General features: G+C 45.6%; 1 protein-coding gene across 1 annotated transcript in view; it reads left to right on the forward strand.

Annotated features, from left to right (window-relative positions):
- Positions 1 to 16147: 16147 nt before the first annotated feature.
- SPON1 (spondin 1) overlaps positions 16148 to 26022 on the forward strand; it is a 249381-nt gene continuing 239506 nt past the window's right edge. The window contains exon 1 of the mRNA XM_058546026.1: positions 16148 to 16566. Coding sequence (XP_058402009.1) covers positions 16329 to 16566 — 238 coding nt within the window. The 5' untranslated portion in view covers positions 16148 to 16328. The remainder of the gene's footprint in view (positions 16567 to 26022) is intronic.

Here is a 26022-nt window from a genome sequence, read left to right on the forward strand (position 1 = left end):
TCCTTTTTATTTCTTCCTGCTTTATAGAACCTTGATTTTGTACAGATATTCATGGTCCCCCCTGGCCATGTGCTTTAAGGAAAGTAGCCCCTGTCTCAGATCCAGGGGGAAATTCTGATTCATCTAAGCCAGGGTTTCTCAACCTCAGTGTTAGTGATATTTTGAACAAGATACTTCTTTTTTTTGGTAGAGGCTGTCCTCTGTATTGCAGGATGGTTTAGCAGCATCCCTACCTACCTGCTAGATGCCATTAGCACCCCTCCTCCTGAATCATGACAATCACCCAGTTTACAATCACGACAATCAAATACATCTCAAGCCATTGCCACTGTCCCCTGGTGGTGGAGGGGGAGAACCACAGGTCTAAGCTAATCACAGTGGTCCCATTACCCCTGCCAGTGATTAATGTGGACAGTGGTATGTGATGCATTACTGGCCAATAGGACTAAGGGGAAGTTTGCTGAGGCTTCTGAAAAAGATTTCTTCACTCTTAAAAGGAGACTCAAGGAGTAGATGGCTCCCTTTCCTTCTGTTGGACATTTTTGGGTCCGGTGATAATGACCAGAACTGTAGCAGCCATCTTGCAACCATGGAAAACAGCCTGAAGACAAAGCCAGCTCACCTGAAGATAGACTGGACCTGAAATCTTAATGAGATCAGTGAACCACTGAGGTAACCAAGCCTGGAGCTCCCTTACTGCTGTGAGAGTTCAGTCATTTGTTCTTTCAACACATTATTTACTGGATGCCTGCCATGCACCAGCTACTGTCCTAGGACTGGGGCCAGATCGGTGAACAAGATGGACCGATTTCCTGCACTTATGACACTTGCATTCCAGTGAACTTAGTACTTCAACCACTTTGAGAAGATTTGCTATTACTTGTTGCCAAAGACAACCAAACTAAGACACACCTACCAAATGCTACAACTCTCAGCATCACTTGGGCCTTCAATGACACTTAGGAGGGTTTTTTGTTTCTTCTCTCTGATTTCTATCTCATTCTCCACACAGACCAGTCCAAACCTTCTACACTTTCCTCAAACCTCTGACCACCGATGCCTTTCTCCAACTTGGACCTTACCCTTGAGCTACTGCCTTCCTGTAGTCCTCCATAACACCTTGTGCATGCCAATTTCATTGGATTGTCTATTGATTTCTCTGTAGAGGCTCTGAGTGCAGGCTCTATGCTGGACCTAGAGATGGAGTCCAAGTGCTGAATGATGCAGAGAAGCCGCGAGGGAGACCACATTTGCTACAACATAGACTGAGGTCCTGACAGCTTTCTATTTTCCCTTCCCAGATCCCACAAATTATTGCTGTAGCTTTATATAAAGGACCCCTTTTCTTGAACCAACCCTAAGGGTATCTCTGTTTCAGGGATCAGCAGACTATGACCTGTGAGTCAAATCCAACCTTTTGCCTCAGAAGCTAAGAATGGTTTTTGTCTCTTTAAATGGTTGAAAAAAATCAAAAGAAGAATGATATTTCATGAACCATGAAAATTATATGAAATTCAAATTTTAGTGTCCATCAATAAAGTTTTATTGGAACACAGCCACACTCATTTGCTTAGGTATTGTTTATGGCTGCTTGCACACCACAATGCAGATTTGAGTAGTTGCTACAGAGACCATATGACCCATAAAGCCTAAAATATTTATTATCTGAAAAAGTTTGCCAATCTCTGCTCAGTTTCACAAGACGAAAAGAGCCCTGCTTAATACAAGTACATTCTGAAATTAGAGACTATGAGGATCTTTAAAATAGCGAATGCCTATGGGATCGTTTAGTGTATGTCTGGGTTTGATGGACTCATCCTCTGCTCCTAGAAAACTAGTTAGAAGGCAAAAGCGGAGAAGGAACTTGGATTTAGCCTGGCAGAGAGATGGCTGGCACAAGAAATAATGAATTCAGGCACTTACTTCTTTTGTCAATTGTTTTCCAAGATGTTCTGCTAAGGCTCCCTAGTGTTTTTGAATAGTGAATGCCGCTGCACAAATATGGTTAAGAAGAGCAGTCAGCCCACACTGCACACGTAGCAGAAACAAAACACCTAGCCGTGCGTGCACTCTGAGTAGTGACTGAGCATTCCCTGTTGTATTTCCGTGGTTGATTGAATTCATCAGTTTGTTCATATCTTAGATACATTCATTCAATCTGCAAACATATATTGGGAACTGTGTAAGGAAGGTTGGAGACTGAACTGAGCAGAGACGTGCAAGAAATGCCAAGATCAACAAAACAGACTTTTTTCTTCTGTCTGGAAGGATAATAAATGCAGAGCCCAGTGTTTGTGGCTTTAGTGGGGGCTGTAAATGTAGTGAATGACAGAGGCAAAACAGAGCGGCTCCTCTACCTGGCTTCCGTTTTTGTCAATGAGAATGCTCATTGGACTGGAGAGGGTGAAAACTGTATTGGCATGAGAGACTTGAAGTCCAAGAAAAATTATTGGAAAACCGAGCTGCTCCAAATGAGAATTAGTCTCTTGGACTAAACAAATTACCTACCTGGGCATGAAGATGAGTTGCCAATAAGATCATTGGCATGTAGATAGTGGAATTGTGGGGAATTCAGTGGTACTGCAAATCAGAAAATAGTCACACAGCATCTTGATTCTATATCACGAAAGATGATGGAGTCTTCAAACTACAGAGCAGTGTATTGAGCCTGGTCAGAATTCTAGAACAGATGTATCACTTAGGAGTCACATTTCTATTAGTAATTGAAACCCCAAAAGAGTAACTTAACCAATTTAGAGACTTATTTTTCTCATCGGATGAGCAGTCCTAAGGCAGGCATTGGTTTAGCTGCTCAAGGACGTCAGGACTGAGTTCTCTGAGAGTCTCTTGGCCTCTTCCTCATCGTCATCTTATGGTCCCAAGATGGTTTCTCCATCACCAGAATAAATTTGTGTGCCGGGCAGAGAGAAGGGAAGGACAAGAGCAAGTTAAGTCTGCCCCTCCCCCCCACCCCTTCCTTTAAGGAACTTTCCCCCAAAGCTCTATCCAGCAACTTCCACCCATATCTCATTGGTCAGGATGTGTCAGATGGCCACTAGTATCTGAAACAATAAAATTTTTCAGTTGGACACATTGCTCCCCTCCCCCAACAAGATCAGGGATTTGTTAGTGAAGAAGGAGAGAATGGGCACTGGTTACACAACTAGCAGTCTCTCCAACAAGAGATTTTCCAAGACACAGATTATAAGCATGTTAAAAAAAAAAAAAAGAGTTGATCACTAGGAATTGCCATGAGTTTGCAAAGAAACTGCAAAGCAGATTAACCTACTTTTCTTTAACGAAAATGTTACTAGGCTGGTAGAAAAAAGAAATATGGAAGGTGTAGTAAATGCATTTGTCAGCAGCAAGACATTTAACAAAGTCACTTGTAATGTCCTTATAGATAAGATGGAGAAATATGGACGAAGTGACATTAAAGTAAGGTAGATTCATAACTGGTTAAAAAACTCAAAAGACTGCTGATAAATAATGTCAGCTCGATAAGCAAAAGCTATTAGAACTACGTTGTACTATTTTAATTAATATCAGACTTATGAACAATAACAATATTTATAACTGAGAGAAAATTCAGTCCTTGTTCCAGTCATGCTGCACATCAGTTTTCTGGGATGAGGATCTAGCAGACATTATAGACTTGAAGATAATGTAAATCTGGATGACAGATTAAGAATCCAAAATTATCGAGATGGATAGGAGTGGCAGACTAACTAACACTAGCTATCATTTATTGAACAACTACTACATGCCAGATAGTACGCTAAATGCTTTCCACACATAATCTCTTGTCCTCTGAATAGCCTGCAGTGTAGGTCTTCTTATCATCCTCATTTTATGGATGAAAAAACCAAGACCCCAAGAGGTTGAGTCATTTGCCTAATATCACATATCTTGAAGTGAAAGTACTAGATACCCACCCAAGTCTATCCACCTTCAAAACCTGTTCTATTTCCCCTATATCATTCTGCTTTTCTATGCTAGTAAATGTAAGTAAATCCTGTATTTCAGAACCAAGCAGATGGGGAAGAATTAGGTAAGAGGAAGCAGCAAGTAAGGAAAGGATTTTGATTGGCTGAAAAATCAATAAGGATGTCTGCAACTTACTTTGAAATGCATCAAACACATAAGAAGGACTAATGGAATGACAGAGTGATAGACAGATGGATTCACGAAAAAGCAAGTGTAGTAAAATGTTCATTGTGGAATCTAAGTAGTGGATATACGGGAGCTAATTGTAAAATTCTTTTGACTTTTCTGTATGTTTAAAATTTTGGACTTTTTGGTATGTTTGAAAATTGAAGTGAGGGAAAAAGTCAATGCCAATTGACAGCATGATGTGGCCATGTTTCGATTGAGCTGTATAGCCTCTTTCTTCTGGGATAACACAGCCATAACTTAAATTCTGTTTTCAGTTCTGAGTGCCAGCCTTTTTCAGAGTTGGTGACAAGCGGCAATATGCCCTTGGAAGACATAACTGGAGAATGAGGGATCCAGAAACCATGTCTAACCTGGAAAAGAGAAGAAAATAATGCGACATGGTAACTCTCAGAAAATACTTAAAGAGTTATGTATTAGTTTTCTACTGCTATATAACAAATTATGCCAAAACTTAGTGGCTTAAAACAACAACATTTGTTATCTTATTGTTTCTGTAGGTCAGAAATTCAGAAGCAGCTTATCTGAGTGGCTCTAGCTTGAGGTGTCTCACGAGGTTGCAGGCAGACTGTCCATAGGGGCTGCAGTCATCTGAGGGCTTGACTGGGCCTGGCGGATCCACTTCCAAGACGGCTCACTCACAGGGCAGGAGATTTCAGATCCTGTTACATAGGTCTCTCCATTGGGTTGCCTGAGTGTCCTCATGACAAGGGAGCTAACATCCCCAAGAGCGAGCTATCTCAGAGAGCAAAGAAGAAGTGGCAGTGCCTTTCATGACTTCGTCTGTGAAGCCACTCACCATAACTTCTGCGTTATTCTAGTCTTTAGAAGCGAGTTGCTGAGTCCAGCTCACACTCAAGAGGAGGGGAATTAAGTAGCTTCACACTACTGCTTGAAGGGAGGGGTCTCAAAGAATTTGTGGACATATTTAAAAATCACCACAGTCTGCTTCTTAGAAAAGAGTTAGGCTCATTCTATAAGCATCCTAGGGAGGTAGTTTTTATTTCAACAAAAAGAAAATTTTCCTAATAATTAGAGCCATCTAAAAGAACGGGAAGGAGTTGGTGAGTTTCCCTCTATTTGAGAGATCCAAAAAGAATCTGAACAGTTACCTGGAGATGTGCTATTCATTCTTTCATTCAACAAATATCTGTAGAGCATTCACTGCATGCCATGCACAGTGCAAGGACCTGTAGATGCAACAGTGAGCAAGAAAGATGTGGCGCCTGCACTCATGGAGTTTACATTGTCCTCAGAGAGTGAACAAGCAAATCAAATAAGTGTAGGTTGTGATGAGTGTTATGTAGATAATAAATAAATAGGCTACTGTAAAAGCAACTAAGGACTAGGGAGCTACTCTGCTTTTATAGAGAGAGTTCATAAAATAGACAAAGGTTTGAACCAAATGATCTTCTAGATTCCTCCCAATAATAATGAAAGTCACTCATTCATTCCTTCATCCAGTCCTTCATTCATGCAGCAGACATTCACTGAGTGTCTACTATGTGTCAGGCACTGTGCAGGGCACTAGGGATACAAAGAAAACAGTTCCACTTTTTAAGGACCTGGGGTGTTGTGAGAGAGAACAAGATGTTCACACAGATGATGATCCCATGTGATAGGTACCACAGTGGTTATGCACAGGAGCCTGATGCACACAAGAGTGACAACCTTGCCTTGGGCGTCAGTGAAGGCTTCACAGAGGTGCCATTTGAACTGTGTTTTCAAGGATAAGGAAGGGGACTGACAATCAGCATAAGAATCTTTCTGAAAGGTCAGTATCTGAGACGCCAGGACTTGTTAAGGAGAACGAAGGAGCAGAGACAAAAGTGAAATGTATGTTTAATGAGTTAATGAAGCTTGACGAATGAATGCACTCTCAATTCTGGCTCCTGTACCCGTGCATTAAAATGCACTGGGCCGAGAACTGAAGCTCATTTCACATTTAAAACTTCTCAAGAGAAACTCCAATACCCACTACTCATCATAACTCTGCTCCTGTCACAACACCTTCCCTGTGATTCCCCGCCGCAAACCTCTGCTCCAGACCAGTGGCCCCCTCACTACCCTGCCACTGTTCCATACTCCTACAGTCAGCGCTACTCAGGATGTCTCTCCACCTCATCTCTCCAAATCCTACTCCTCCATCAGGTCCTACTGCTTCTCTGAAACCTTCGGACCACTCCAGCCTGTGGGGATTTCTCCCTTTGGGGACTCTGCGAGGAACAGAGACCATTTGTCTTGGTCCTTAAGTAGCACTGAAATGTCTCTTGCAGACCTACAGGGGCTCTCAAATAGGTTGTGACCTTGGGCAAGCAAGTCACTTAACCTCCCTATGCCTCAGTTTACTCATCTGCAAAATGGGGTAGTAAAATTATCCGGGTTGTTGTGAGGATTAGATGAGTCCACATATGTGAAGCATTTAGACCGCGGCTGCCTGGCTCGGAGTAGGCGTGATACGACTGTCCGCTGCGACAGGAGGCATGCCCTCCCGTCCTCCCGTCCCACTCAGTAAGGGCTCAGGATGGTCAATGTCACCACTATCTGATAAGTGAATAAAATATTTTATTCTTACTTCCTCTTAACGCTGAGACCAACAGATTTGGTTCCAATTTTTCAAGAGAAATGAGTTTGTGGCTGAATTATGTTTTTTTTTTCAGGTCCTAGCTCTGAGTTGTGTATTTGCAGTAACAGTTGGATGCAGCTTATTTAAAGCCACAACCCAATCCGTAAACCTGACACTTCAGCAATTATCTTTTCCAGATTTGGAATAGGTGCAAAATTGGGCCACAGTTAACTGGAAGGCAAAGAAGGCATTTTTTCATTTGCAGCACACGGACACTTCATTATGGTAACAGGAGGAGGGGAGCATCTCTTCCTCTGCCCTTTCTCTGTTACTCTTGTGTATTCCTTTTTGCACTAAATACACTTTCCGGCCATTTCTGTCTTCTTCCCTCATCTCCTGTTCTTTTTACTGTGTCTTCCTTCCCTCCCTCTGTCTCTTCCCCATATCATCAGGCTGAAAGGATGTGGGTCCGTTTTCTCCTCTGTTTTCCTCTCTCAGTGCCTCCCTCCAGTTCTAGTCTTATATATGATCAGAGGAGCTGTCAGTCAACAAGCCCTGGGAGCTCCCCAAGACCACAGGTACGTGCTAGGTTACAGAGTCCAGCGTCTCACCTCTTCGGCTCACCCTAGGACACCATCGTGAACAGCCACATGTGTCACCTAGTGAGCCAGGTAGGGAACACAGATTATTCTTTTTTCCATTAGCATGCTAGCAAGGGGACATTTATCAAATTGGTCTGTTGGTTTGGAAATCAGAGCACAAAGCTGAGAGGAAGCAAGAGAGGACAGCTAAGCCTTGAGAGTGTCTTAAAGGGGGTTTTGGGGCACAATGCCTTACCGACTCCCAGATTTCTGTTCCCAGCTCCCACCTAGCTTCTGAGCTGGAGACCTATTGCCTTTGACAGTCTACTGGCAAAGACAGATCTTTGAAAGACCCCTTAACACATCCACAATTGAATATATATTATCTCACACCATCCCCCTATTTCCACGCGCCCCGTGGATTCTCTTCTTGAATTCATTATCTTGAATTCATTATCTTGAATTCATTATCCGACCATTGACACCCTCTCAGCTCCATGGCTCGTGTGAGAACCCTCAGAGCCATCCCTGACTCCCCTCTCCCCTCCTACATATGCCACTCACTATGTCCTCTTCACCCCCCTCCTAAACAGCCTTCCATGCCATCCTTGCCTCTCTAGCCTTAGCCCATGACCCTCCTCTGGACTGCTGTTAAAGCCTCTTAGCATATGTCCCTGCCCCAGACTCTCACTGCCAATCCATCTTCATACAGTGCCACTGAAAAGGTCATTCTATCACCCCAAGGACACATCCAGCTTTTTCACACCTCTCTGCCTTTTACTTGCTGTTCTCTCTGCCTAAAATACCTGTTCCCTCTCCAACTGGCAAGTTCTTATCTATCTTGCAAGAAGGTATCGGGTGCCTTTTCAAATGTTACCTTTTCCTGGGCCCTCCCTTGAGTCAGGATTAATTACTCCCTTCTCTGTGCTCTCATTAATAGTTAGTATATATGATTCTGTGTTTTACAAGTATCTGCTTTATCTGTCTCTGCAGCTTCTTGAAGGCAGGGATTATGTGCTGTGTTTGTACTATCCTTCTCCTAGTTAATCGATAAATGTTTGTTGAATGAAAGGCTTAAATTTCACAAAAATTCACTGAATACCTACTTCATGTAGACACATTATTCTAAACATGATGGTAAACTCGATGACTCTATTCTCAAAGAACAATCTACCCTAAAATATGTCCAAGGCAGTGATAATTCAGATTATTATAAATAATAAATTTATAATAAATGCTTATAAATAAATGCTGAGTTCCTTACTTAATATTGCTGCATATTCTGTTCTCTGTCACCAGGTGGCAGTAGTGTGCCATGGTCATGTGGTCCAAGCTATGAAGTTCCAGAACTTCAGAAAGGTGACTCTGCTTGGTCCAGGTTGCTAGATTAATAGCAAGAAAACCACAGGGGGAACGTGGGCTGTCTCTGGGTTCCGTGCATGGCTGAACTTGCAAGGGCTTGCTCCTGGAAGCTGCCCACAGCTGCACCTCACGTGCTGTTTTGCATTCAGGCATGATGCTCTCTCTAATCCATAAATCCAAAGCAAGAAAATTGAGAGATCTCCAAGTGGGACCAGGTCTACACCTTAGAAGACAGCCTGCTGTGCAATTCCCTTTAACTTCTTCCAGTGATGAGCTTCCATTGGGTTGTGCAGTGACAGGGCCCTTACTGACGACCTTTGTGTATTTTAGTTCAAACCATGGCTATGGCAATTAGGCGGTCTTAGGTGGCCTCTGTTGAACAGTTTCAATAAAGAGATAGGAGCTGATCCCAAACTGCACTGCATGGAAAAATGAACGGAAACTAAGGGAGCAGAGACAGCAAGGAGGACAAGTCTTGCAACAAGTTTGGCTCTGAAGCGAGTAAGAGAACGGCTGGAGAGGGAGAAAAGATGGGTGACAGGTCCAGTGTCATGCCTACGGCCACCTGACCTCCCCACTCCTGCTCCTCTCCCAGGATAGGGGAGACTTACCCATGTCTGCAGGCTGAGGACATGGACAGGAAGGAAGCAGAAATACAAGAGGGAGAGAGGAACACAGCCAGAAGGCAGGAGGGAATGACGACAAGAACACACGTAGGGGATTAGCCTTGGAAGAACTGAAGAGTCAAAACCCGTCTTCCTTTGAGGCAAGAAATGAACTTGGGTGTTGCCAGAGTTGGGTTTGATGATAGAGGAGACAGAGATTTGAGGAAGTTCATGCCTATGTTCTCTATTTGAGGGGGTGAAAGAAGAGACCAGGTTAACCCCCAAAGAGTGAGAATAACAAGAGCGATACAGCACGCTTGAAAAGGTGGTTAGGACTAGAAGAAAGAGATAAGGCACCAGGAAGAATGGGAAAGGAAGCTGATTAGGAATAAAGTTGAGAACGATGGTTAAGACCAGAATTCATGAGGGCACTTGGAGGTTACCAGGTTTTATGCAGCAGAACTCAAAAGGCTGGGATCGTTCCATTGTTCTGCTTAGTTGGTCTAGGGTGGGGGTTTGTTAGAGAGGAAGTAGAGAAGTAAAAGAGGTGACCTAGTGAAGAGTGTTGGTGAAGATGTGGTTACAGTAGCTAAGCATGGTGTCCAGACTCAGTGGGGAAGGAATTGACAAGGTGGGCTGGGAAAAGCAGAAGTGCATAAACAGTCGTAGATGCCGACATAGAGGGGTCCACGCGAGGGGGTGAGGGAATGGGAAAACTGACAGTGGAATGAGAGAGGGCCATTGGGAGTCCAGATTTCCAAAGCTGAGCATGTTTCTGTGGGGCAGGGCTGCTGATATGGAGGGAGCCAGGCTCACTGGAGCAGAGTTAGAGGGATAGCTGAGTATCAGTTCAGACTTGCTAGTCTCCCAGGACTATAGCATGAGTTAGGATGCGCAGGAAGCCAGTGAGCCAGTTGCAGAGTGCTCTGTGCCTGCAGGGTAGTGACCTGGTGGCTATAGACGATGGAGGTAGGCTGAGGGAGGATGAAGGAGTATAAATTGGATGCTGTGAGCTTTAAAGGAAGAGGGGCTTTTGAAGGATATTCTAGAATGCTGATCTGGATGTGGCAGTGGGAAATAGGTAGAGAAATGCTCCATAGAGTATAGGGAAGGGCAAAACTCAACGGAGACCAAAGGACTGGAGAGATCCAGGGAACAGAGGAGCTCACACCTAGGGCAGAGTTGTGGGATGGACCCAATCAGCTTCAGAATTCCAAGGGTAGTGTAATTGTATATGATTTGGCCAATGTCTAGAATACAGCAGGTGCTGGATAAATATCTCTTCAATTAATTAATGTCTTTTGCTTTTAGAATTTAAAAAAATTTTACCCTTTATAGTCATCTTCCATTACTTAGTCTCAAAACCTGCTGGCTCACTGGTAAACAGTTTCTGGGCTTTTCCTCATGACAGATTACAAACAGATCGTTCAGTGCAATTCAGCTTCCTTTACTGTCTATCTTTCTTTTTCTAGAAACTCCTTCTCATAACTGAGTATGAGTTAATTCTATACTCAGAATATTCTGAATATAAAGCTATGAGTTAGAGAAACAAAGATATAACATTTCTGATTTATTGTTATAAATTAATAAGAGTAACAATACTATTTTTTTTTTTTTTTGGTGAATCACTTTGAAGTTGACAAATTATTCTCTCAGTTACCCATTTATTTCTCAAAAATCCCAGGAGCTAGGCTGCATGGGTATTACTATTCCCAATTTGGTACATAAGCAGTTTAGACAGGTCCTAAACTTTCCAAGACCACTCAGCTTCACTCAGCCAAAGTGTGTGAAAGCCAGATGGAACACTTGCACCTCAAGTCCGAATTACAAACTCGGGTACAGCAGTTCCCTAGACTTTAATTTGAATTTGTTCAAAGTGCAGATTCAATAGGTCTTGGATGGGGGTTTGGAATCTGCATTTGAGGCAAACATCTTGTGTTTGCTTGTGTTTCAATGACCATACTCTGAAAAACACTAATCTAGAAACTTCTTTTTCCCTTCTCTCTTAAAGGAAAAAAAAAAGAGGCTGATCTCACCTCTTACCAATCAAAGGAATTTTTTTTTTTCTTGGAGAAGTGGAGCCCCCAGCTCTTCTCTTCTGTGACCTACCCACACACACTGATAAAGTTAATTATCTGCCCTGGCTAAATGACTTTCCCTAGCAACACCCTAGCAACTGACGTCAGCCCTGCCATAGGCTACAAAACTGGAAAGAGATTTCTCGAAGTCTAGTGTATTTTACAACAGAACAAAACACCTGAACAGGAAATTAAACAGAAAGTCAACTGGATTCACTACTAGGACATGAGACACAGACACACGAAACAGTTCATGACAATCCACTGAACACAACAGTCAAAATGAGAAACTTTGTCCCCTAAGTTCTACACAAGTCCAGGGGAGAGACTGTAGGGTCTCATTCCACGGAGGACAGGAGAATTTCAATGGGCAGGAGGAGGGAGGGCATTCTAAGTGATGGGAGAGCTATAAGCGAAGGTGCCGAGTCAGGTCTGAAAGTGGGGGACACAGGGAACCCAGCTGGTGCAGCACTGGGAGCTCAGTCTGGGATTGAAGACCAGATCTTGGAGGGCCTTGAGGGTCACTTGAAGAACTTGGGCTGAGTTGGACGGCCCTGGGAGGCTGTTAAAGACTTTATTCATAGAACAAATATTTATGGTGCCAGGCCCTGTGATGTGCATGGAGGATACAGTGGTGAGCCCCAGGGACGGTTCCTGCCCTTATAGAGCTTAGAGTCTAGTGATGGAGACGGACACAAACAAATAGAAAACGTACAAGTCAAACATAAAAGTGAACAGGTAATTATAGGTCTTGAGAATATTAAGAGAACAGGTATCAGGTTCCAGGAGAGCAAAGAAAGAGGGGCAGGATCTGTTCCAGGACATCAGGAGATTTCTCTGAGGAGGCAGTTTTACACTGAGATCTGAAGGATGCATAGGAGTTGGCTGGAGAGGGTAGTGAGTGGGAGAGATCAAACAGCATTGGATTCCAGGCAGAGAGAACAGCACAAGCAAAAGTTCATGAAACTGAACAGCTGTGGCGGCTGCAGCCCATGAGAGAAGGGGTGCATGGCCCGAGAGGCAGATCAAGCAGGGCCTGGGAGGCCACGTTAAAGATTCTGTCTTTGTTCTGAGAGCCCTGAACAGCCACTGAAAAAGGATTTTAACCTCCGGATTGACATTCAAACCTGCATTTTAAAAAGGATCATTTGGGCTTCAGTGCAGAAGACAGATTGGAGGGGAGCAAGAGTGCATACTGGCAGTCCAATTAGGAGGCTGAGAGATGATGACGACTCAGACTGGTGCGGCGGCAGAGGAGATGGAGAGAAGTGGACAGATTCAAGAGGTACTCAGAAGGTGAAACTAATGACTTGGTGATGGATTGGATGTGTGGAGAGAGAGCAGAGGGCTGCTGTGCCGGCAGAGCTGAGTTAGGGAATCGAGCTCGGGTTGTGGGATTGGAGCTTGATGGGCTGCTTAAAGCCTGCAGTCATAGCCCAGATGGTGGCGTCAACGCTGTGTAGTGGGAAGAACCCCATTTTGGTGTTGGTGAGGCCTGTTTTGAATCCTGGTTCTTTTTCCCTTACTAGCTGTGGCACCTAGAAAGGTAATTTTATAGGTTCTTAATCTGGAAGATAGGTGAAGAGAGAGGAAATGGGCCTCCTATCTGACATGGTTTTCCTGTCAATGTTCAATAAAAAATTAACTATCATATCCCTGCCTGCTCCATGCCCTCCCACCTCCACGTTAGATTTGAATGCAGCTGTCCCCGCTTATCCTTGGTTTCGCTTTCCTTGGTTTCAGTTACCCACAGTCAACCGCGGTCCAAAAATATTAAACAGAAAACTCCAGAAATAAACAATTCATAAGTTTTAAATTGCCGCCGTTCTGAGTAGTGTGATGAAATCTCGCGCCCTCCTGCTGCCTCCTGCCCGGACGTGAATCATCTCTTTGTCCAGCGTGTGCACGCTGTATACACAACCCGCCCGGGAGTCACTTAGTAGCCGTCTCAGTTATCAGATCAACCATCGTGGTATCACAGGGCTTGTGATTAAGTAACCCTTATTTTTCTTAATAATGGCTCCGAAGTGCACGAGTAGTGATGCTGGCAATTCGGATATGCCAAGGAAGAGCCTTCAAGTGCTTCCTTTAAGTGAAAAGGTGAAAGTTCTTGACTTAATAAGGAAAGAAGAAAAGTGGTATGCTGAGGTTTCTATGATCTATGGTAACTTTTGTTACAGTATATTGTTATAATTGTTCTATTTTATTATTAATTATTATTGTTAATCTCTTGCTGTGCCTAATTTATAAATTACACTTTATCGTAGGTATGTATGTATGTAGAGGATAAAACATGGTATATATAGGGTTTGGTACTATCCGTGGCTTTAGGCATCCGCTGGGGGTCTGAGAACATATTCCCCGTGGATAAAGGGGGACTACTGTATGTCAATTTAGATGAATAGACATTCAAGAGCACATATTTAGGCTATTAGACGTACAATAAGCTCTCTGAACACAGGAGCCACATTTTATTCATCTCTGTAGTTTCCTGTCCTCTGAGATAAAATCGGGTACATTCTCATGAACCACTTAGTTTAGTTTGTAGCATATATCACAATTATAATTTGAAAAGATTTATGTAACTATGTATTTAATATTTGCCTTTCCCACAAGACTGTAAGATCCACGAAGGCAAGAAATATGTCTGTCTTGTGTCCCTGAGCTGAGCACCTGGAGAAGCCTTCAACATGAATGAATGAATGAATGAATGAATGAATGAATTTTCTGTCTGGTGTCCACTGCTCAGCATGGACTTGGCCCCAAATCTACACTCAAAGCAAGCTTGCTGGATGACTGGGGCAGTGCACCATGGAGTCGAGCTTGACCTCTGAGCACTGCAGTGACACTGGAGGTAATTCACTCAGGAGCGGCGGTGAATCTGAGTGTCCCTTCCGTAAAGCAGGGCTGGTCAGCTGGATCAGGTGCTGCTGAGGGTCAAGGAGGGTCAGGGCTGAGAAAAGAGCATAATTGGCTTCAGCAAGGGGGCACTCTTGGTTGACCTCTGAGAGAAGGCGCCCAGTTAATAGTGGCAGCTGGAATCCCAGCACAAAGACTGAGGAGTAAGCAGGCGGGCGAGGAGGAATGGAGACCTCCAATGCAGATGGCTCCTCTGGGCTGTTAGTGATGTCAAAGAGAAAAACCTGACCTGGAAAGCAAAGGAGATTGCTTTTTGTGTGTGTGTGTGAGGAAGATTGGCCGTGAGCTAACATCTGTTGCCAATCCTCCTCTTTTTGTTTGAGGAAGATTTGCCCTGAGCTAACATCTGTACCAATCTTCCTCTATTTTGTGTGTGGGTCGCCACCACAGCATGGCTTGATGAGTGGTGTATGTCGGTGCCGGGGATCCCGAGCCCGCCAAGCGGAGTGAACAGATGTAACCACTACGCCACCAGGCCGGCCAAGATTGCTTTTTAAATGCAGGCTCTTGAGGCGTTTTGATGGCCCAGGGGAAGGAGGAGAGGGGTAACCAAAGCTTCTGAAAGAGATGCTATGCACACTGAGGGGAGGCAGGGGCCTTAAGGTGTCCCCAAGGTGGGCTTGGTCTTCACTACTGTGGTACCCAGGGCCAGCTCAGACCCACCCATTGAGAGTCCGGGTGGGAGGAGACTCGAGACCAGGCAAGTGTTTTGTACGGGTCATTTCATTTAATTCTACCGCCCCCTAGAGGAAGGGTGTAGCCGGCAGGCACACAGACGCTCCTCCAGAGCATGAAACTGAAGCTTGGAGAGGTTAAACAACTTGCCCAAGTCTCAGAATGCGTGAATGGCAGGACTAGGGTTTGCTTCGGGTCAGTCCCCAGAGAAACACTGGGAGAGATTCCTGCGCTCAGCCTTCTCCTGTCTGGCCTTGGGCTCTGCCCAGGGAGCCCTCAGGCTCAGCTCCTCTCCAAACATCTGTCACTGAGGACCGAGAACCTGAACCAAAATCCAAGCCAAGAAAACATAGGCTTTTCTTTGAACCTTTCCAAACTCCTTTCCAGAGCTATATGAGGACTCCCGTAGACCCTATGCACTTTTGACTTTGCGGGTCCTTTCCTTCATAAAACAATGGTAAACATTCTATTTCGTGACTGTGTAGGTATAAATACAAATATATTAATATCATATAGTAAAACATTTTATTGGACCTGAATGTTTTTTCCTTCTGATTTTAAAGAAAACATTTTCAGGAATCTCCAAAAGTATTACAGGTCGAAGGCGCTGTGCCCACTGGGCCCAACGGAAGAGTCATTCTGTTCCTTCCTCATCCTCCAGTCTGACCTGTTCCAGCGCGGCTGTGGGAAGAGCAACAGAGTCGGCTAGTCATGGCAGCTGACCTGCCTTAACTGTTGGGCTCCAGGCCTCAGTTTGCTCATCTGTATAATGAGTGAAAGTAATGCCGTGCTCTTTGTGCTCCAGTGAGAGTGGAGGAGAGCAGATACCGTAAGTAAACCGCCCAGCACGTTGCTACGCACAGAGTAGGTGTGCAAAAGTTAGTTCTCAGTCTTTTCCTCCTTCCAGCACCTTCCTCCACAGTGGCCAGTGTGTAGCAGGCGGGGTGGGGCAGCAGCCTCCTTGGTGGTGGGACACAGCCTGCGGTGTCCCTGTACCCTATGATTTCCCCGCCAGACCCTGGGAATCTAGCGTCGCAAAATAAACACGGCCGGGCCGCTAATCGCCAGCTCGGAAACAAAACAGCGCTGCGCTCAGGGATCTGGGCAAAATCAGCCCTCCCTCCTCCTCCTCCGCTGCCGCCCTCCCTTCCTCGCGCTGCTCGCCTCGCTCAGCTCAGCTCAGCTCAGCGCAGCGCAGCTCGGCAGCCGCCAAGCCGAGGCGGGCACCGTCTCCCGGTTGTCAGCGCCGGCTCCGAGCTCGCGCTCCCCGCCCAGGCTCCGCCAGGTCTCGCTTCCGCGGGGACCCCTTCGGGCAGGAGTCGTGTGGCGAGGGCCGGCGGCAGCGGCACAAAGTTGGGGGCCCGCGAGGATGAGGCTGTCCCCGGCGCCCCCGAGGCTGAGCCGGAGTCCAGCGCTGCTGGCCCTGGCGCTGCCCCTGGCAGCGGCGCTGGCCTTCTCCGACGAGACCCTGGACAAAGTGCCCAAGTCAGAGGGCTACTGCAGCCGCATCCTGCGCGCCCAGGGCACGCGGCGCGAGGGCTACACAGAGTTCAGCCTTCGCGTGGAGGGCGACCCCGACTTCTACAAGCCGGGAACCAGCTACCGCGGTAAGTGGCCCGGCGTGGCGTTGGGGGCACGAGACGCGGCCCCCGGAGGGCGCCGACCGCGCGATGCCGGAGGAGGGCGCACGGTTCCCAGGCGCACGGTGCCGGCGCAGCCGGGCAAGGGCCCTTCTGTCCTGGCTGCTCTCAGCCCGTTTAGCAGCGAGCTCTGCGCGTTTCGCCAGCCAGCGTCCGGGGCCGTCGCGAGGGCCACTGCCAGGCGAGGCAGCCCCCATCTCCTATGCGCGGTTCCCGGGCGTGGGCTGTGGCGGAGCCACGCGTCACATTGGCCTGCCTGGGAGGGGAGCTGGTTTCCCCCCCGGCCAGCTCCAGGGGAGCAGTGGAGACTTGCCTTTCTCTAGATCCGTTTCTGGAGTAGAGGCTTCTCCCAGTCGCGTCCCATGCAAGGCAGTGACTCCAGCTTTCCCCGCTCCCATCCCTGAAGGAGAGGATACCAGCTTCTCGAAGACCGGTCCCCGGCGGGACGGTCACTCCAGCTTCCGCGGACAGATCCTTCAAGAGAAGGGACTTTGGCTTCTCCCTTAACTGGTCCCGGGGCGCCGGGAGGAGGGGAGGAAGAGCCGAAGCTTTTCGGAAAAGTCCCGGGAAAGAACTCCAAATTATTCTCTGATGGTCCCAGGCGGGGGAGAAGACCCTAGATTTCTAGAACAGGCTTCCAGCGGAAAGGGCCTCTGAAGAGCTTTGAGTAGGCGCAGAGAGGGAAGGGGAACCCGATGAAGACGGAAAGGGAAGCCCGAATTCCCGAGGCCTGCTCCCTGGAGGCCGGGGGACCTTGGCTCCAGCAACTCCAAGGCTCCTGGTCACAGGGATGTCTCGCCTACGCTCCTCAGCTGAGAGCGGGCTTTCAGGAGCGCAGGGAGGGGATGTCCAAGCAGGTGAGCGCCTCCTGGGCAGGACAGGCAGGTCGAGCGGCACAGACCTCAAGACCCCTGATTCCATCCCCACGGCCCACCGCCTCCCTCCTCAGCCGGGTCATCTGCCTAGACATCTTTCGCCCGTGCAGCAGCTGCCGTCCCCCAGTTGGGAGCCAGGACATCAGGCAGGGAAGGAAGCCTGCCTGGCCTCACCTAGGACCCCGCGGGCGGGGAGTGACAGGGCGCGTCACCTCACCCCCGCCCCTTCATAAGTCAGCTCTGGTGCCAAGCAGGGAAGAGCGGGTCTTTGGGGCGCCTGGTGGGGCAAATGGGCTCACAGCTGCCGCCCTTCCGCCCCCGTGTTCTCGGTTCCTAGAGCGCCGCGGGAGGAAGCGGTGGGAGCAACACTGGGGAAAGTTTGGGGCAGTGTCAGCGGGCGCCCGGGTCACGCAGGCGACCAGTATCAGGGGCCACCTTCTCAGAACGCTTCTCCCGTTTTCCCGGGTTCGTGTTCCGGACTGTCTCCACCTGGAGCTGCCCAGAGCCGGCTTCCGCGCGCCCTCGGCACGTGGACGCTCTCAGCTCTTGGCGAGGAGCCCCTCGGACCAGGGCGCACGGGTCGGCGGGGTCCTCGTTCTCCGCGGAGAAGGACGGTGGGTGGAGAACACCCACCCCAGCCTGGGGGGAAGCCGGCGGGTTGGCCGGGCTGCCGGAGCGAGAGCGAGCGAACCTACGTGCAGCGACAACCTCTCGGCCGAGCTGGGTAGCAGCCAATCCTCTCGGTGGACCCTAGGGAAGCGGGCGTGACCTCACTGGCCTCTGTAGTCTCCCCAAAATGGAGGACCTGGGTTCCCTGGGGAAACTGCCCCGGCTCCACGTGGCAGGGAAAGAGGTGGCTCTGAGTCAGACCGACTTGCGTCTTGTAGCTGTGTGACTTTGTGCAAGTGCTTTAATTTCTATGAACCTACTTCCCAGCTGTGAAAATAGCTCTTCATCCAACCTCTCTGGGCGGTTGTAGGGAGTAAATGAGTTCACAAAGATGAGTGTGCCTGAGGTCCCCAATACGTGATAGTTTGAGTTAGATATGAGGCCCTTAGTGGTTTAATAATGGAGGGACGTGCCTGGTCAGATGTGTTTTGTTTTGGGGGTGTGTGTGTGTGTGCGCGTGTGTGTTTAAAAGTGAGTTTTCTCAGTGCTCCTGTAGTCCAGCCTACCAGTGAATGGCGGTTATCTGGATCTTCATCAATTAATTGAATGAATGGATAATTGATTTCTCCATATTAGGAACCTTGCCTAAAACTGTACCTAATTTAAGACCAGGAGGATTTCTTTGGGGTAATTTAGGCTAGTCTGCGGCCAAGGCCAAGTGTCCTACCGGCCTCTCTTCCCAAATGAATCCTCCCAGTTTGGCTGCCGCTGGCAGTGGGTGGCCCAGGACTGGGAGAGAGATGCATCTGGTATTCACACGGACAGAGAGGTTCCATGACTGCCTGAGTGTGCGTGGCCAGTAGGTGGGAACGGGCACCAGGCGGGAGGGGAGTGCTAGGCTTTCACCCTACATGTTATTCCAGCCTGAACACTAGCCCTCTGGAGTGTGACACCCCGACTCAGGCTGTTGGTGGGCAACCATCTTTTCTCCTTTCTGGTGGCTAAGAGATCTTGAAAGGAAGATCTTGCAGAAACCATGCTAAGGCTTTCTGAGTCAATACTCTGCAATTAGCAAACCTGATTCCACCACTCAAGGTTAGAAAGAAAAAGGCACTGGACTAGTTTGTGACATTTTCTGTTAGCTTATACTGTCTTAGAATAATTATGTTAAAAGTAAATCTAATGCATTCTGCTTGGGGTATAGACTTAGGGCTGTAGAAGTTTACATTCCTCTGGTGTTCTATTTGCTTTTTTATTTTTTCTTGCATTAGGGCTGCTCACAATCCTTGGAATCAATAGCTTGTTTTCCTGCCTCAAATCATTGTCCTCAGTATTTCATTTCATCCCCAAATAGCTTCTGCTCTCTGTGCCCCCTACCCCAATAATATATCCTTTGGTTATTCTAGACTGGAATAAAATGGTCACTAGTAAAAAACATTGAAATATGGGGTTTCTTCTCAATAGCCAGGATCCAATTTAGATTATTATTCAGCCCTTTCCAAGTTGTTAGTACTATATTGACTTCCTTCTGTCTCCCACCATTTCTTTCTACTCTCCCTCCCCTCTCCTTCCCCTCCCTCCGCAATAATTATGCTTTAGTAAGCTCTGAAAGGCCTGCTCTGTTTCTGACCATGGCCTCCTTTGAAAAGGAGATTACAGTGATTAAAAATAACAAGTTGAGGATCCTCAAGGGACTTCCCTTATAGGAGGACAATTTGCAGGACCAGCCGTTCCCAGATCACAATTTAAAGCCAAATAGAAGATAATCAGCTGAAATGTTCAAGAACTGATTGAAAATAAAAGAGGCTCTTTTGTCTAACCAAAGGTCTGTTTATTAGGAAAATAGAGCCAGACCCTGGCTAATGAGAGTGGCTTTTCCTAGATGCTCTTTAAAGGGAAATTTCAAGGAACTTGATGGGAAAAGAATGTCCAGTCGAGATTTCAAAAGCTTGTCCAACTTCAAGTATAATTGGGGGATTTATTCTAAACCGGGAGGTTTGGAGACCTCCAAAGCTGCTTTGCCTTCTCTTTCTTTGTCCCACTCTGAGGCATACACTGCCATAAGTAATGTGTATCCCAGAGTATCACACCTCAGCCTGGTAGAAAGAGCCCAGGCTGTGATGTTGGCTGGGTCTGTTTCAGCTCTGGCTCATTCACATATTCACTGTGTGATCTCAGGCAGGCTACTTCACTTCTCTGAGTCACCATTTCTCCAACTATAAAATGAGTACTCCCTCCCCCGCCATGTTGCTGTAAGAATTAGAAATAATCCATGTCAAAAGAGACTGTCACACAGTAGGTGCTAAAAAAAATATGCTATGAGGTGATTATTTTGGAAATAGAATAATACTTGCCAGTGAGCACTGAATGAGACATTGTGTTAAGTACTTCCTACTCATCTCACTTATTATTCCTTTCAATACTTTGAGGTGGTTTATTATGATTATTTTACCGATGAGAAGACTAAGTCTCAGAGGGTTTGGTAGCTTGCCCATGGTCACACAGCTAATCATCAGTGGAGTCACGGTACAAACCCAGGGATGTCTGTCTTGTACATCTGTGCTCTTAACCAGTCTTCTGTAGTGACTCGATGAAATGATCTGGGAGTAGATGAATTCACTCAGCTATCCTCAGCCTTCTGGATGTGAGTCTTCATTGAAGGAAAACAACAACAAATCAAGATAATAACTGACATGTGTTGGGATCCAAAGTATAAAGTGATGGGTCCTTATTTACATTTTCTTTTTATAGACTTCAGTATTGCATTTCCCTATAAACCAGAGGACTAATTTAGAAATATGAAGAACTTTGTCAATCTTTAGCCAATTCCTTTGTTTGTGGGGAAACAGAAACAAATTGGATGGCAAGAAAGAAACTAATTTGACTGTTGTTTTATTTTTACATGCAGATGTTATATAACCATGCCTGTAAAATTATGTATTTGAAAAGTACGTATGTAGAATCTGAGAAATTTTAGCTGGATGGGATCTTTTGAATAAACTATTTCTTATCTAGTGGGTTTTTGTAAAATTAAGTACTGCCAATGATATTGTAATTAATTGTAAGCCACCCCTCTCACCTCTCCTTTCCTTGCACCATTCTCCTCTTTTTTAAAAAAAAATTTTTTTAACTGAGGTATAATTGACATATAATGTTATGTTAGTTTCAGGTTACAGCATAATAACTAAGTCTTGTTAACATCCATCAACATACATAGTTAGAAAATTTTTTTCTCATGATGAGACTTTTTAAGATTTACCCTCTTAGCAACTTTCAAATATGCATTACAGTATTATTAACTGTATTCACCATGCTGTACATTACATCCCCATGATTTATTTATTTTATAACTGAAAGTTTGTACCTTTTGACCTCCTTCACTCATTTCACCCAACCCCTCTACCCCCTCCCCCTGGCGACCACCAATCTGTTCTCTGTATCTATGAGATCAGTTTTTGTTGTTGTTGTTTTGTTTTGTTTGTTTTGTTTTTTAGATTCCACATATAAGTGAGATCACACGATATTTGTCTTTCTCTGTCCGACTTATTTCACTTAGTATAATGCCCTCAAGGGTCCATCCACGTTTTTTGCAAATGGCAAGATTCCATTTTTTATGGCTGAATAATATTCCATTGTATATATATACCACATCTTCTTTACCCGTTCATCCATCAATGGACACTTAGGTTGTTTCCATATCTTGGCTATTGTAAATAATGTTGCAATGAACATGGGGATGCAGATATCTTTTGGAATTAGTGTTTTTGTTTTCCATTCTCCTCTTTTTTATTATGTGATTAATTTTTTAAACCTTCACTCCCTTTTAATAGGTATTTAGTTCAAATTGATAATAAAAATAAAAGGATACATACATATCTAAATGCTTAATGGTTGTGGAGATTATTGCTTTGAGTTTCAAGAAATGCAAAAAAAATCAAAACCTACAAAAATTGGAATTTTTCAACGTTTAAAGCTTGAGTACTTCTCCATACACAGTTAAGTTGTTGTTCCGTTACAGCTGACTGACTTAACTGGAACAACACGCTGCAATTGCTGATATGTTCCCAAACATGGGCTGATATATTAAGAACTTTTCACTATTACATTCTCCATTTGCTTGTTGTACAGAATGTGAGATGTAGGTCAATACCAATTTCTGTGAAGGGAAAAAAACTCTTGCTATGTTGTATTAGTCAGGGTACAGGCTAAGCTCATGTTATAAAATACAGTATTTTAAATAAGAGGTAAGTGGGAAGTCCAAGATGATGGGCAGCTTTGCCCCACAAGGTTAATCAGGAACCCAGGTTCCTTCTATCTTGTTGCTCTGCCATCTAATAGCACTGTCTGTCCAATACGTAGCCACAAGTCACAGTACCTGAAATGTGGCTAGCCAAATTGAGATGTGCTTTAAGTGTAAAATGCACACTCATTGTTGAATAATTAGTATGGAAAAAGAATAAACTTCTCATTAATAATATTTTATATTGATTACATGTTGAATTGATAATTGTGTATGTTAGGTTAAATAAAATATATTGTTAAAATTAATTTTACTTGTTTTACATTTATTACTACTTGATACCTATTAACAAATAAAATTAATTTCACCTGGCTTGAGCTTATTTCTATTGGACAGCACTATTCTAGGGTGTTGTTCTCATCAGCATGGTTACAGCCAGCTCATTGTCACCACATCTGGGTTCCACTCAGCAGGCCTGGGGGAAAAGAAGGAGAGGGCAAGCAGCTTCCTTTTAATGATGTGACACAGAAATTGCGCCCAGCACTTCCAAACACAGTCCACTGGTGAGAATTGAGTCATGTGGCCACACCTAGCTGCAAAGGAGCCTGGGAAATGTAGCATTTAGCTGGGCAGCCACGTGCCCAGCTAAAACTTGGGGGAGGGATTTATTTTTTCGAAAGGATGAAAGTGAAAATGGATTTGGGGGATCAGTTAGCTGTCTCTGCCACATGTTTTAATGCATAGTCATGTAAAAACACAATATTTCATGTTCTCTCACTCAGTGACAGATCATCTAGATGGGTCTTCTCAACGGCATGTGAGGTTGATAGACCTGCTAAATGGATCAGTGGGGGAAGGAGTGTTGATGTGTGTGTGTATGTGTGCGTGTGTGTATGTGTGTGCATGTGTGTATGTGGTGTGTTGATAGGTTTCATACTAAAGAAAAAAAGGGCCAGTATGTCAGAGTGACCTGTTCTGTGTCACCCTCTCCCTCAATAAAGGAGGAAGCTGCAAGGAAAGAAAGGAATGGAGGAAAAAGTAGATAAAGGAAGAAAACGAGAGAGAGAAGAATAAGGCGAAGGAGAAGAAGAAAAAAGAAATTAAAGAAAAGAGGAAAAAAAACACTGGGGTAGACATTCGGAATGAAAATGAGAGAAGTCGGTTGAGTACCGTGGAGTCCCATATTACTTGAGAGTTAGATTCAGGAGGCACCATGGAAAGCAAAAATCACATCAGTCAAAATTATTCCTTAAAAATCCCTTGAAATTGTATATAAAATATAATGTGGATACTAGATTCAATTTAGCGTTATTTGTGTACCCCTCCGGAGAGTTTTGTTAGTGGGGAATAGAAACAAACCGACATTTCTCAGTAAGTCCAGCGTTTCTACTTTTCCCCCCCCCGCCACTGGAAGAAACCAGTGTTTCCTCAAGTGAGTACCAGATAAAGCAATGGGTTTGCTTGTCCTTAAACACTGACGTGACACAGATGGAATATCACTGTAAGATGGAGTGAGGGAACTGAGGGTCTCATCTTGTGCACACTCAAGCACGTGCATGCATTGAACGGAGTGGCAAGTGGCCCCAATTATCCAAAGTATTATTTCCTCCCCCTGGTTTTTCTCCGACAGTGTGCAGTTGCGTGTGATTATATCATAGGTACCTCTGCTGCAGCACAGATGGCATCAGGGAGCTCACAGTGTCACATAAAGCTTTCTGTGTGGCTGGCCAGCTCTTCCTGGTACAAAATTTCCCATTTTTACAGGGAGCTGTAAAAATATCTTGCCTGTCTTGCCTGAGCTGGAGTTGAGGCTGAGATAGGAAGGGTAAGGAGTTAGAGGACATGACCAGAAGCCCTTTGTGAGCTCTACATAGACGAGGCTTCTAACTTGCACGGAATATTCAAAACTACCATGGAAACTTAAACGGGGCCTCCCGTCTACTCACATTTACTGATTGCTAAGGCCCAGGAGACCCGTGGAAAATAACTTGAATCCTGTCTATAGCTGTGGTTCAGGTATCTCATGGACTGGGTGAGAGAGGGGCAGGGCAGGGAAGGGTTCCAAGCACAAACCACCGGGTGTGGGGGATAGGAGTGTGGCAAGGTGGGCAGACTCAGAGCAGGCCATGAAAACTGAAGGGTGTTTCTAGGTGCTACAGGAAGCACTTCTGTTGCTCCTCTTCCCTCTCCTCCTTTTCTCCTTCTCCTCCTCCTCCTTCTTCATCTTCTTCACCTCCTTTTCTTTCTCCTCCTTCTCCTCATAGCAGCAACACTGCCCTTTGAATTTTCCAAACACATCAAGCTCGTTCCCGCCCCAGGGCCTTTGTATGTGCTCTTCTCCATGCCTAGAATGCTCATCCCTGTGTCTTTGTATGGCTCACTTCTTGTCTTTTAAGTTTCAGCTTAAATGTTATGTCTTTAAAGAGGCTTCTCTGACCACCAATTTATGTTTACTGTTACTTTTGCTGGTTTTCTTCATAGCCCTTAACCACTCTCTGAAATGATCTTGTTTATCATCTGCCTCCTCCAGCTAGAATATAAGCTTTATGAGAGCAAGGATTGTATCTTTCTTATTTGCCATTTTGTTTCCAGCACCAAGAACAGAAGGTGCTCTCATCCATATTCTCAGGCACTAAATATAACAGGCACTAAATCATTATTTGTTGAAAAAGTTAATGTATCACTTAAACCCCAAGAAGCCTGGTGTGAGATCTCCCTCTAAAGAGCTAGATGGAAGGAAGGGAAAGCATTTCTCTCTCAGCCAGAGAGAGGTTCGACCAACAGATGAGAACAGATAGCAAGGAGCTCCCAGCGGTTCAGAGGTGAGGAGCAGAATGACAGCAGGCAAAAGAACAAAGGGAAGGGGCTGCCAGCCTCAGACACTGTCTCTGATTATACAGAGAACAGGGCAGAGGGCATTGTTGATCCATCAAACCTAGACGCCAGTTATTAAAGTGACTTTCCCTGGAATCAGCACTTTGTGGGTTCAGCTGTGTGGTTTCCAAGCCTAGCTACTCATCACAATCACTTGGAAAGTTTAAAAAAAAAATAGCTTCGCTGGCCCCACCCCAACAAAGGGCTGGATTCCAGGAATCTATATTCTTTCTTTTTCCTTTTAAAGCAAGATAGTGAGACACAAAGAGAAGGTGGACAAAAGGTGGTCAGTCACCTTTTATGAGTGTGCTTTCCCGTCACCTCCTCTCCCAGCCCCACCCCAGCCTCCCATTCCCCACATGCTTTAGCCCCTGGTCACATCGCTGCCCTATCCTGTTATAGTGGGACATCCTTACAGTGGCCAGTGGAATGTCCTCAAACCCAGAACGATGGCAGCTTTCCCCTGCCTTGGCAGTGGAGTGGTAAGGAGAGAAGAATCGTGAGCTTCCTTTAAGTGACAACACTCACAGACTGGTGGAGCCCGAGCTAAGGCTGACCTAGTTGGACTTCTCTACTGCCAACGTCTGCGTGCCATGTAACCTCCACTCATCAGTCCAGGTTCTATCCTTCGGAGTCAAGCAAAATTAGGTCTCCCCTTGGCCATATGTTAGCCCGTGAGGTGTTTGTGGAGAAATAGCAACTATGACTTCTCTTCTGACTAAAATGCCCCATTTCTTCAGTCATTCTTTACAGGATGCTGTATCTTGTTCCCTTTGTACTCCAGATGTGCTCTGATCCGGACAGAACATGGCGGAATGATTATCT

This window comes from Diceros bicornis, chromosome 7, assembly GCF_020826845.1.
Source record: "Diceros bicornis minor isolate mBicDic1 chromosome 7, mDicBic1.mat.cur, whole genome shotgun sequence".
Taxonomy (NCBI): domain Eukaryota; kingdom Metazoa; phylum Chordata; class Mammalia; order Perissodactyla; family Rhinocerotidae; genus Diceros; species Diceros bicornis.